General features: G+C 53.4%; 1 protein-coding gene across 4 annotated transcripts in view; it reads right to left on the reverse strand.

The window, feature by feature from the left end:
• Positions 1 to 8,286, reverse strand: part of PIP5K1C (phosphatidylinositol-4-phosphate 5-kinase type 1 gamma) — a gene marked incomplete at its 5' end in the record, with an annotated part of 49,460 nt that extends 41,174 nt beyond the window's left edge. For 2 of the 4 annotated variants that reach the window (XM_084249656.1, XM_084249654.1), the window contains one exon: positions 8,193 to 8,286. In XM_084249656.1, the coding sequence (XP_084105782.1) occupies positions 8,193 to 8,286 (94 nt within the window). Of the gene's footprint in view, positions 1 to 8,148 lie in introns of all 4 variants that reach the window. The other 2 variants (XM_084249655.1, XM_084249653.1) reach the window with 1 other exon arrangement.
• Positions 8,287 to 13,306: the final 5,020 nt, after the last annotated feature.

The following is a 13,306-nucleotide window of genomic DNA, read 5'->3' on the forward strand; positions in this document are numbered from 1 at the left end:
CAGACTGAAGAAATACACTGCTGAGGGGAGCAGCGGGTGAGTCAGGAGAGGTCTGCTGCGTGCGCCATTTGGGTAGGCCCCTGGCCGGGGATTGAACTTGTGCTGCAGTGGCTGCAGACAGCTTCATAGATTGCATCTTAACCCTTTGCACAACCAGGCCCCTAGAAAAATTATTTAAATGAGCAGCAGGCACTGACATGGGAAACAGGAGTGGGCAGCACTGCATCTTCCAGCTCCAACACAAAGCACAGAACACCTTTGGAGCGAGAGCACAGGTGAGTCTACTCTCCCCACCCAATCTGGGTGGGCAAGTCCTTTGTGTCGTGTTGTCTCTGCTCCCTTGGCTGGAGTATATTTTTAATAAAACAAAAAAAGGGGGAAAATACATGAAGGGTTCCTCTGACTCATGTTAAGACAAATGCAAATGGCAACTATGCCAAGATGTCATGTCACAGACCTAAGACCAGCAGATACAAAGTGTCTCATTCACTGCTGGAGGGAGCTGGGACTGGTATACCTTGTGCTAGGTTAAGCCCATATCTTTATTTTCTGTATTTTATGATGCTTTGACATTGGGGGTCTTGCAGACCTGGAAGGTTGTCAGCCAGCTCCCGGAGATCACAAACAACTGCGTGAGTACACCTCTGACATGCGAACCAAGCAACACCCCAATCACTCACTGATCTAATTCACTCACAAACCCCATCCCCCTGCTCTGAATAACCCCAGGCCAGGTATGGACAAGCGGAGACCACCCCCACAGCCCAGAACCTTGCGCATGATCAAACCTAGCACACTCACTAGGCAACCTGCCAGGCCCTGCCCCTGCTGGCCTGCAGCAGCCCCAGTAGGGCCCCATGCTTGCCTTCGCCCTGTGCCTCCTGGTGACGCCGGTGCCCCGAGTGTCCCTCCCCCTGGGAACTATAACAAACTCTTTTCAGGAGCATTTATTTCCTGATCTGTGGACCTCTCTACACCCAAATAAAACAAATCCCTGGTACATTTCAAAGTAGGTGCCGGAGGGACCCACAGAGCACCCGGCCCCGGGCTGCCCGGTCATGTGTGTCCCGAGCATCACCCACCTGGGCTCTGTTCTGAGCCTTTCGCGTGCGGAGTCCTCTGAGCCTCACAGAAACCCCAAGAGGAAAGCAAGTCTGTGACCCCAGATAACAAATGAGGAAACGGAGGGGAGGAGTGGCTGCCGAGACCCCCTTCTTGGCTCTGCTCCCGAGCCTCTCTGCTCCCTGCTCTCACCCCCTGGTCACCTCACGTGGTCACCCGGCCATACACACCACCTCCAGTAAAATACACTCAGGTGGCACCACCCACATCTCCTCAAGGGCAGGCACTGCCCAGCACGGCAGCCCACCTCCCCTGCCTGCCCTCCTCTCCGCTGACGTCTCCAGGGACTCCCGAGCTCCGCACCATGGTGCAAGTGCCCGGGCACACCACCTAGAGGGGCGCTCACAAGTACCTCACACTTGCAGTCATGCTGCTCCCAAGCTTCACTCACAGCACCGAGAGGGCACCTGGGAACACAGGTCCTGTCCTCCTCTGGCCCACAGCCCGCGAGGGCTGCCCCCCTCTCAGATGGAAGCCCACATCCTCCCTGAGAGCAACATGACCCTGCAAGGCCTGCCCTACCCCCTCCGTGACTTCCTCCCTCCCCCTTCCTCTACTTCAGCCTCACAGGCCTCCTCACTGTTCCTCCAACAAGCCAGGTAGGGTCTGGCCTCAGGGCCTTTGCACACGCCGTGCCCTCTGCCTGGAACACTCTCCCCATATCACGACGTATGCTCCCTCATTCCCTGTCAACCTTCTTTAGAATTTTGCCCGCTCCTGGCCTCAACAAGCACCCCCCCCCCGCCCATCTATCTCTCCTCTGCTTTGCTCTTCTGAGTGGCACTTGTCTGTGTGCTGTTATCACTGCCACTTCTTTGCTCACTGTTGCACGCGCCCCCAAAACATACACAGGGACCTTGGCCACCTCGTTCTGCCGGCTCCCCGGCCGTGCCTGAGTGCACTCGATCATGTACTTTGTGTGTGATGCGCCCTTCACCCGCTTCCCTAACCTTCCCCGCAGCCCCAGGGAAGGCCAACGGGCAGGAATCCGGTGCCTGATGCATGTGGGAGCCACAGGAGAGGGCAAATGTAACAAAACGTTGGGGTTTCTTTTCCTCAATCAAACTCAGATGCCTGGGCCCCAAAAAGCCTCCCCAACTCCGGGACTTGGAAGCTCCTGGGGCTGGGCCCCAAACCTTCTGGACGGACTTGGTCACACAGCTAATCTCCCACGTCAGTAATCCTCACGCACGTGAGCTTGCCATCTGCACCCCCCCACCCCCCCATCCAGCTGGCAGCAATAGAAAATCCCCAGCGGGTGCCAACCCCCATTACACACTTCAGTCATGACTGTGGGAGCAGGACGGTCAGGGGCCCCACCAAGACCACCATGGAAACTGAGCCTTCTGTTTGTAAACATCTGGGTCACACATAGTTGTCATTTATTGAGCCTCACCTGTTCCTCAAGGATCCTCAAGGATTCATGCCCCCTCGTCTTGAGAGAAAGACCTCGGTGCCATGGGCCCAGAGCACAGTTGCCCATGGCCGAGGAGGGACTGGACTCAGGTGGAGTTCTGGGCTGTCATCCAGGTCCTGGAAGACTCCACCTGCACTGGGGTGGGCAGCACACCCCTGCCTGCTAACCCAGCCAGAGAGCTCAGCTCTGGCCAGATCTGCTCCCCCGCTCCAGGACCCACCCCACTCCCACCACTTCTCCAGAGCTCAGGCAAAGCCTTCCTGGGTTCTTTGTTGCCCACCTTTTGTGGGGCTCTGTCGAGGCCCCAGCACTACTCCCCTGAATACCTTCACCCCCTCAGAGCTCTGGCCAACCCCACTAGCTCTAGCCCTGTCCAACCCCACTTCTCTTCTGTGGCGCAAATGAATTATACTCATCCCGACCTCAGGGCCTTTGCATGAGCTGTCAAGTTCTGAATGCTTACATAGGCCACCCCTTCCAAGACCACCTTGACCACAGTGGGCCCCATCACCACGTTTCACTTCCCTCTGCACGCTCACCACAGCTCATGACCTTCCTTATTTAGGGTGGACAAACATCTTCCATAAAGGAACAGATAGTGAAACAATTAAAATTTCCCCCATCTCTGAGGGCCAGAAGTTCTCTGTCTCAAATCCTCAGCTCTGCCACTGTAACTGGAAAGCAGCAATGGACAACATGCGAACAAATGGGTGTGGCTGCGTTGCCAACAGAACTTCAATATGAAACATTGGTGGTGGGATGTGGCCCACAGTGCCAACTTCCGGTCCTATCTGTGCACTAGTTCACCATCCACATCTCATTCGACCCCGATCTGAGAGCCCATGGGGGCAGCCAGGAAGCCCCCCCTTGGTCACTGAAGGAATCTGGGGACTTAGGACCCACCTGTCCCACCCACAGTAAAAAATATCCAATAACCCTGTGCACGTACCAAGTCCCTAACTGAGGGCCCTGGGTCCCCACAGACCCCAGCCGGCCTGGCTCCGCAGCCAGCAGCTCACACACGTCGCCCCCGTCTCTCACACACGGAACCTGGGAGCAGGGAAATCCACGCCAGAGTGGAGCTGGCTGCGGGACGGGCACCTTGCAAGAGCTTTACACATTCACCGCATCCCGTGAGAAAGGGAGACCAGAAGGGAGTGCTCTGGCGGGTCAGGCCCCCAAGGCCCCTCCATGAAGGGGACCAAGACCACCAGAGGTCCAAGAATCTGATATGGCATCGCTAGGAACGAGCGAGACAGAATGAATTTGAACTCGGAGCTTCTGCATCTAAAGGCCGCCACCGAGTCAGAATGTGCGGATGACGGATGTCATGACCCCACTGCCACCTGCCACGGCGACAGTGAAGACGCCTGCCAGCCCCTCGCTATTCTTCAAGCACCACCAGACCTCTGTCCATCTGGGTGCTCTTCCAGACCCTCCTCAGGCCTCTCCTGGCTGCCTCTCCCAGGGTGCAATTCCTCCCCACACTCTGCTCCTTGAGCCCGTTATATGCTTGGCTGTGCGAGGGCTGGGACCCAGCAGGGGCATAACACACTAGCTCGGCCCTCACGGAGCTTGCTCAGGAGGGGAGACGTCAGCAGCAAGGAGAGCCAATCACATCCCATGTGTAAGTGCTAAGTGACAGGGAGCTTGAGGCAGGGAACAGAGAGGCAGCTCCTATGTAAGGGAGGGCTGGGAAACCTCTCTGAGGAGATAGCTGAGGAAAAGCTTGAAAGAGCTAAGGAAGCAAACACCACAGATCTGGGTGTAAAGCTTTCCATGCAGAAGGCAGCCAGTGCAGGGGCCTCCCTGGGGGGACAGGGGCTAAAGTCTCAGCACTATCAAGCTATCACCAACCACTGCTGCAGAAGTTCGATCCCCAGCCAGGGAGCTGACCCACATGGCGCAGCAGACCTCTCCTGTCTCAGCCGCTGCTCCCCTCAGCAGTGTATTTCAGTGGATCTGCCTGTTCTGCTCCCTACTGTCTCTGGTGAATCCTCTCACCCCCCGCACCTCTGGCCTACACCCCAGTTCATGTAAGTGTAAATAAAAGTAAATCTTTAAAAAAAAAAAAGAAGGTAGCCAGTGCAAAGGCCCTAGTGCACTAGGCCTGCACCTAGTATTGAAGAAAAGGCAAGGAGGCTGGTGTGGCTGGAGCAGAATGAAGGATGAGGAGACAGGAAGGAAGTGAGAGCAGGGAGGGGACGGGGCAGGCCAAGCAAGTCCTGTGGGGGGAGCCAAGGAGAGGATTTCCGGCTTTGACCCCAAGAGAGGTTGGAGTCCTGGAGGGCTGTGGGTAGAAGGGGAAGTACCCTGAGTCAGTTTTTAATGGGAGCCTTCTGGAGTGAGCTGCAGGAACCCGGAAGAGATGGGGAAGTCCACTGTCTAAGGATGATGGGCTAGAGGAGGGAAGTGGGCATATTCCCTGTCCACTCCGGAGACAACCAACATGGGTGGAAGCGGGTGGGGGGAGGAGCTGGGAATGAAGCTGACAGGGTGAGGCATCAGGGAAGCAGAAACAACAGGAGGGAAACAGCTTGGAAATGCCAGATCACAGTTCAAGCCAAAGCCCACAGGCAACTCATGGGCCCACCGTCAGCTCCAGAAAGTGTCCTTGCACCAAGGACTCCCAATATCCCAAACCCTTGAAACCAGGCACCCTACATGGCCCCTGAAGGCCAAAGGAGAAGTCCGGTAGTCCTTTTCTGGAGCAGGGGCCTGGGCATTTAAAGCAACCAGATTCCAAACACTGGTGAGATCTGTCTCTCCTCCCATCAGATTGGCCAAAACTATTCAGGCTAACACCCAGAGCTAGCAATACTGGGGAGACAGTCTCTCTCCACCCCTGCCAGGCCTTTCTGGAAAGCCATCCTGCAAGGCTTCAGAGAGTAATTTTCCCGTCTGCTTGCCCCAATCCAGTAATTCCCAGGTAGAGACTCCAACCTCTAGAAGTAAAGCAGCCACACTCACAGGCCTTATTTAAAAAACGTTTGCTGCAGCACTGAAGAGGACGCCAGAGACAACCCACTGACCATCCCCCAGCAGGAGGCTGGCTGGACCAACACCATCAGTGTCTAAAGCAGCTGGCAATGGTCACTAGCATCCATCAAACACCCCCACATGCTAACCTAAATCGGGGAGGCACTGGGCCAGCCATGGGTATCAGCAGTGCTCCACTGTACAGACAGGAACACTGAGGCTCAGAGAGATCAAGGCATTTGCCCTTCAAGGACACACAGCAATTAAGAGGAATCTAGGCAGTATAAGGGTGGATACAATTCCATCCTCTTAGCTACAGCACCATGCTCCTTCTCTCTGAAGAAAAGAATTGATATCATTGGGGGAGGGGACGACTCTAGATTTTTTTTTTAAAGATTTATTTATGCATACAAGAACTGGGGTACAAGCCAGAGGTGTGGGGGGTGAGAGGATTCACCAGAGACAGAGTGGGGAGCAGAACAGGCAGACTGACTGAAATACACTGCTGAGGAGAACAGCAGGCGAGGCAGGAGAGGTCTGCTGCGCCATGTGGGTAGCTCCCTGGCCAGGTGGGGGATCGAACTCGTGCTGCAGAGGCTGTGGATAGCTTCATGGTGCTGTGCTTAACAACTTGCGCAGCCAGGGAGGCCCATTAAAGATAAAAAGCAAACAAGACACAGAATAACAAGTACAGTACAGCGGCTTCCCCCAGGTGGTCATGATGAGTGGGGGCAAGAAATAACCCCTCAGTACCCTATAAAGCCCAAGATGGTCCCCTCCCCCCCTACAAAGAATTTTCTGGCCTAAAATATCAACAGTGCCAAGGCAGAAAACCTTGGACTAAAATGAACCATCCTGAGGAAAAAGCAATATACAAACAAGGTATTTACATATTTGTATAAGCAGCAAGAAAAGTGTGGACAGCTATTACCCAAATTTAACAGAGCCAAATAGAGTAAAGGACTGGGAGGTGGAGAGGTTGTTCTTAATTTTAAAGTGAGTAAAATAAACAATTAGCCAGGGGTCAGATTTCTGCAGATTTCAGTGACTAGGAGGGCAGGTCCCTTATCTCCCAGCTCCTTGACTTTATCTGTCTCCAATCCCATGACCAAGCCCCTGATAAGACAGAAGTTTGCAGTGTTGGCTTTCTTGTGGTTGTGGCGTCTTGGGCTATTTTGGCTCTGAACAGCCCAGACCAGAGGGCTAATGGCAGAAGTCAGAGCACTGAGAAAGGCGCTAGCCTGGGCTGACCCTTCAACAACCCCGATACTGGCCAGGCCAGGACACGCAATGAGGACTCAGCGACGGGATGGCTGGAAGGACCCCATCAGTGACCAAGAGGCCGAGAGGGCAGAGGGAAAGGAAGAGGGTGGAGTCTTTCACAGCCCAGGGGGGAAGCTCATTCCTCTGGCTCTCTCTTCAGACATTTCTCCCAACTCTCAAGCAGCACAGCATCTCCCTGCCTGCCAAGGAAGCTTCGGGAGGCCTGGGGGAGAAGGAGGCTGGATGCCCATGTGGGTGTCTACAGGGACTCAGCCGGCAAGGGCTGCTGCGGGGAGCAGAGAATTCTGCGGATCCGGAAATATCCTATTTGGAAGCTCTGCAACCTCAACCAAGAAGCAATCGCTTTGCACACTGCCCCAGGGAAAGGCAGCAGGGCGCCACCGGGTTGGGAAAGGCTGAGGCCACCATACCTGCTCTGCTGGGGGCAAGCAAGAGAGGCATCCCAAAGAAAGGAGCACCAGGAAACAAGGTCCTCCACGGATGCACAGTGCAGCAGCATCCAGGGAGAAGGCTTGGGGTGGGGGCTCCTCCTCCTCACCCTGGAGATATCATGCCCCCCCTCCCCTCCTGTTATATATACATACATGAAGGTAAACTGAGACCCAGAAAGGTAAGATAGAGCCGGTGTGCCATAACCTGGTTCTGGGAACTCCCACAGTGAGACATGAGAAAGCAGGATGGCCCTGACCTCAGATGCCCATCTCCACCAGGACCGCCCGGGCCCTCAAGACCAATAAGATGTGCCCACAGGAGTGACGGCTTGGGGAGTAAGACCCGAAAGGTGAGCGCCAGAGTTGATACCAGCAAGGTGGATGGCCCGGAGATGTGGGTCTAGGCAGGGGGCACATCTAGGGCAGTGTCACCCCACAGCCATGCCCGGCCTTGAGGGCAAGATCCCTCCCTGGAAAGCAGAGCCCACTGGCCCCCACACGGAAAGCAGAAAGCAGTGTCCCCCTCCCCCCGAGCCTGGGAGGGATGCCGTCCCCAAGTACCTTCAGCCAAAGGCAGTACGCCCGTGCACCCCGCGTCCTAAATGGGGGCGCTGCCCCCCCCGGGATGAGAACCCTTCTTCCAGCAGGCTTCCAAGGGGCTGCTCCACCCACAGCCTCCCAGCGTGGGGCCTTGCACGACCCCTGTCCCCAGCCCCGCGGTCCCCGCAGGACCCCCAGAAGGGCGGCGCCACGGCGAGCCCCGGAGCGCGGGGCTCCAAGCCCCCTCCGGTCCCCGCAGGGCGCCCCCAGCCCCGGCATGGGGCGTTCCACACCCTCCCCCGCGAGCGCCCCCGAGTGGAACGCTCCGACCCCCGGCAGGCGGGCCCGGCGCCCCCGGCGCGCGGACGGGCCCACGGGCCCCGCGGGGAGCGGGAGGGACGCGGGTCCGGAACCGTTACCTGCCGCCGCCCCGCTCTCCGCGGCCCAGGCCGCCTCCGCGGTCACGGCCCCCGCCTCGGCGCTCTCCGGCTCGTCCGGCACCTCCAGCTCCATGGCCGCGCGCGCGGGCCGGCCGGCGGGCGGGCGGGCGGCGACCGGAGGCTGCGACTGGAGTGGCGGCCCCGGCCGCAGAACAACAAGCGCCGCCGGCCGGAGGGCGGAGGGAGCGGCGGAGGGGCCGGGCCCAGGGGCGGGCGGGGAGGGGCGGGGAGGGGGCGGGGAGGGGGCGGGCCCCGGCGTGCGTCACCGCGCACCGCGCGCGCCGCCAATCGGCGCCAGAAGGCGGAGCCCGTGTGTCCGAGGCGCCGCGAACGCCTGGAGCGCCCCCGCGCGGCCGGGGGTGGAAGGGCAGCGTCATTCTTGCCATTTTGCATTACACAATTGCTGTCTGTTATATGTAAGAAATGAATAACATCTACAATGAATAATTTATCACCACACTAAAATAATGTTGGTATAATTCGCATTACATATTTTAAATGTAAATAATAATGAAATTGCGATAAGTTTTAATTACTATGCTCAATACATAAATTATATTGATACACATGTTCATGTAATTATTAAAAACTAATGAAATGTTGCTGTTACTACATAGAATTCCAAAATTGCATGTGATATATATGATTATTTGTTTTTTATAAGATTATTTTTAATTTTATTTATTATTATTTTTTTATATTTGTAATTTTAAAAGAACACAAGTAATAATATTAAGGGTCAGACTCAGTGCTAAAATCTTTGTATGAGATATCCCCAAAAGGTATGGACCATTTTTTTTTTTTTTGGTTTGCTGGGTTTTACTACTAATATATTCCCAGAACCTAACACAGAACCTACCATCTAGAAGACAATAATTCAATAATATATTGATCAGTCAATCATTCCCACATGGGACTATTATTATTCCCATTTTCCACATGAAAAAACAGGAACTCAGAGTTGAAGCCTTTTGCTTGGAATCCCACAGAGAACCACGTTGTGAGTCAGTGTATACACCTATTGTACTAATAATCTTGTTATTGTTATTACAGTCTAATGGTGATTTCATTAATGATATGGCCAGGTGGTTATTCATTCTAATAATATGATATGGGGAGCATCATGATTTGGGGCCATGATATTCCTATCAGTAATTTTATTAATTACTACTGATTTCTGCTGGTGGGCTGGGGGAGACCTGGCACTGAGCTAGTGAGGGTTGGAGCTGGGGTTTTTTTTTTTTAATAGAGGCATGTTTTTTATTTATTTATTTATTTATTTATTTTGTTTTTTTGTTTTGTTTTGTTTTGTTTATACATGCACTGGGTACAGTCAGAAGCGCTGGAGGGTGAGAGAATTCACCAGAGCCAGAGCGGGGAGCAGAGCAGGCAGAAGGACCGAAGGACACTGCTGAGGGGAGCAGCGGGCGGCAGGAGAGGTCTGCGCGCCATGTGGGACCCTCCTCTGGTGGCCGGGGAGCAGCCGGGGATCGAACCGGCGCTGCAGCCGCGGGCAGCTTCGCAACCCAGCGTGGAGCTGGGATATTTTAACCCAAGCCTCCCTGACTCCAAAGACTTGGCTGCCTCTTCACTATCTGGGGTACCGGTGAAGTCATCAGGAGGAAGGTGGGTTTCGGGGTGCTTGGTGGTGGGATGATGGGGAGTCAGGAAAATGGAGCAAATCGTTGTCAGACCCCAGGGAGTAGAAAGATGCTTTGAAATCAAGAAAGGGAAGATAAAGGGCCTCCCCTGGTGGCGCAGCGGTTGAGCGCTGGGTTGCGAAGCTGCCCACAGCCTCTGCAGCACCGGTTGGATCCCCGGCCACCAGCCAGGGTCCCCCATGGCTAAGCAGACCTCTCCTGCCGCCTGCTGTTCCCCTCAGCAGTGTACTTCATCAGTCTGCCTGCTCTGCTCCCCGCTCTGGCTCTGGTGAATTCTCTCACCCTCCCGCACTTCTGACTGTACCCAGTGCTTGTATAAATAAATAAATAAATCTTTAAAAAAAAAAAAAAAAGGGAAGATATGGAGAGGACTCCCCAGCATTAGCCAAAGGTGGTACCCGGAGCTGCGCTGTGTCAGAAGAAAGCCCACCCAGACCGGAGTCTAAGGCTCTAGGGACTCAATGAGTGGATGGATGAAAAAGTGGGGTCCGTATAGATAGTGGAATATCATTCTGCTTTAAAAAGCAAGGACGGGGCCTCCCTGGTGGTGCAGGGGTTAAAGACAGAGCTATCAAGCTCTTGCCAGCCATTGTAGCATGATTTTGGTCCCCAGCCAGGGAGCTGACCCACACAGCGCAGCAGACCTCCTCTGTCTCGCCCGCTGCTCCCCTCAGCAGTGGATTTCAGTAGATCCGCCTGTTCTGCTCCCCACTCTGTCTCTGGTGAATCCTCTCACCCCCTGCACCTCTGGCCTACACACCAGCTCTTGTATGCATAAATAAATAAATCCTTTAAAAAATTAAAATTAAAAAGCAAGGACATTCTGACACAGGACATGGATGAAACTTCAGGATGTGATGTTCAGTGAAATCAGCCAAACACAAGTGACACCAAGGAGTCACATCCGTAGAAGGTGGGTGCCTAGGGCTGGGGAAAGAGGCTAGGAAGTGATTGTTAAATGGAGACAGAGCCCCAATTCTGGAAGATGAGAAAGTTCTGGAGATGGGGCAAGGACTGCTGTACAAGAGTATGAATGTGCTTCGTGCCACCGAGCTGAGCCCTTAAACATGGTTAGATTTTTAATTTTATGTTGTGTGCATTTTACCACCATCTACGACAAAACAAAGCAAACGTCTCCAGGGAGAGTTCTCTGGACATGTGCCAAGGACAGAACTGCTGATCCATCTCCAATCTGTCTTGGGAGAAGATTTAGACCCATGGTTCTCAAGCGTGCTCCAGAGGGCAGCAGCACCAGCCTCACTCAGGAGCTTCTTAGAAATGCAAATTCTCAGCCTGCCCCAGCTCGCCTTCATCAGCAACTTAGGGAATGGAACCCTGAAATCTGGATTTCCACAAGACCCCCAAAAGATTTTGAGACTCACTGACTCAGACTTCTGGAGAAGAGGCGGGGTGTGGCTCAGTGATAAGAACAGGAAAACAGAGCAAACTTTGAAAACTCATCCAGGGTGACTCTGAATAGCTGAAAAATCAAGACGTGGGAAAAACGAGGTACCGTTTAGAGCTATGCAAGTAAAAATAACCAATTAAAAGAAGCTAAGGAGATGACATCCCTGGGAAAGGAGAAATTGTTGGCTGGCAATGTTGCTCTACTAATTTTAACCAACCTCTGTGAGAAGTAGACTCTTTAAAATGCATCCATGTGAAACCTTTAATTAAAAAAGTTAGTGCTGAGTGGGGGCCAGGCAGGGATGGGCAAGGGATGGAGAGGGGGATCAGGGTAAGACATCAGGTCTTTGTGTCCTTGCTCATCCTCCCACTTCCTTGCTCCATTGATCCCATTTTGCAGGGTGGGAAACTGAGGCTGCTGCCTCGAGTCTGTTGCCTTGTGGCTACGGTGGCAAATGCCATCAGCATTAGGTACTGCACGTAGGAGGGGCTTGATGCATCTTCCATCACCCATTTCATTCATTCAAGCCACAAGTATTTATTGAACACCTACTGCATACCAGGCACTGCTGTTGACCATAGAGACGCAATATTGAGCAAGACAGAATCCCTGACCTCAATGAAATTACATTCTAGAAGAGGTAGATAAGCAAACAATACATAAGATAGTTTCATCTGCTAATAAAGACTGAAAATAATACAGACGTGCTGCAATAGCAATAGAAGGTGAACGAAACAGACTGGTGCCAGCTGCTCACCTGTATTAAGTGCCATTCCAATGCTTTCCTGTGAAACAATGATGCAAGCCAATTGAAATTAAAATTTTTAAATATGAGCCTCCCTGGTGGCGCAAGGGGTGATGTCTCAGTGCTATAAAGCTATCGCCAGTCACTGTGGCCTGAGTTCAATCCCTAGCCAGGGAGCTACCCACATGGCGCAGCAGACCTCTCCTGTCTCCCCGCTGCTCCCCTCAGCAGTGTATTTCAGTGGATCTGCCTGTTCTGCTCCCCACTCTGTCTCTGGTGAATCCTCTCACCCCCCACACACACCTCTTGCCAGTTCTTGTATGCACAAATAAATGAAAATAAATCTTAAAAAAATAAAAATTTTAAATGTCACTTAAATTTTTCTAGTAATCACATTTTATTTTTAAATTTTTTAAAATTATTTAATCACTGGGTAACATTGCTTTACACACTGTGTATGCTTTAGGGATACAAGTTCATATTTCCTCAAATGTCTGCTAAGATGCCACACCAACAACGAAGGCACTGGGACCTTCCCCCAACCCCCCCTTATCCATAGGGTCCCCCCTCGACCCCCACCCCCACAGTCCCTCTGGTAGCCTTCTAGTAACCCCATTTGTAAAAAAAAAAAAAGTGAGATAGTTTTCACAATATATTTCATTTAATTCAATACAACAAACTATTATCATTCTGATGTTGATATATTTTTTTTTTGATGTTGATATTTTTTAAAATGAGCTGTTTTATGTTCTTTATTTGTGACCAAGTCTTCAGACCTGGGCACGTATGTTACAGTCCCCATGCCTCATTCACCCTGATCTGCCTCCTGGGGGACAGAGCATGCCCCCACAGAGCAGAGAAAGGTGGCCCAGCAAGCACAAAGCTTGGGGTCCCAGAAAGGGGGGTTGTGCAGGGAGAGGGGAACCAGGAGCTTCTGCTCATTCATCCCTTCACTCACTCAGCAAGGGTCCCCTGAGCGCCCAGCTCTCCGTGCCATCCCTGCGCTGATGGCAGGGCCATGGCGGTGACCTGCTGGAGCTGGACACAACTGGACAGCCCTGGCCTCTGGGCGAGCAGGGGTTAAGGCCAGCCACTCCCACGTGAGGGCAACTTGCGACAGAGGCACACACCCAACCAGCCACCGGTGTCTCTCACTCAAAGGTTCGCCTTTCATGTCGAGGTGCGCTGGGCCCACCTGGGGGAGCAACTGCTAGCTCGTTGCTGCCACCAAAGAGGGAAAGTTGGGCAGAGAGGTGGGGCGGCCTGCAATCCTTCTGTA

Source organism: Talpa europaea (genome assembly GCF_964194135.1).
Source record: "Talpa europaea genome assembly, chromosome: 12".
Taxonomy (NCBI): Eukaryota; Metazoa; Chordata; class Mammalia; order Eulipotyphla; family Talpidae; genus Talpa; species Talpa europaea.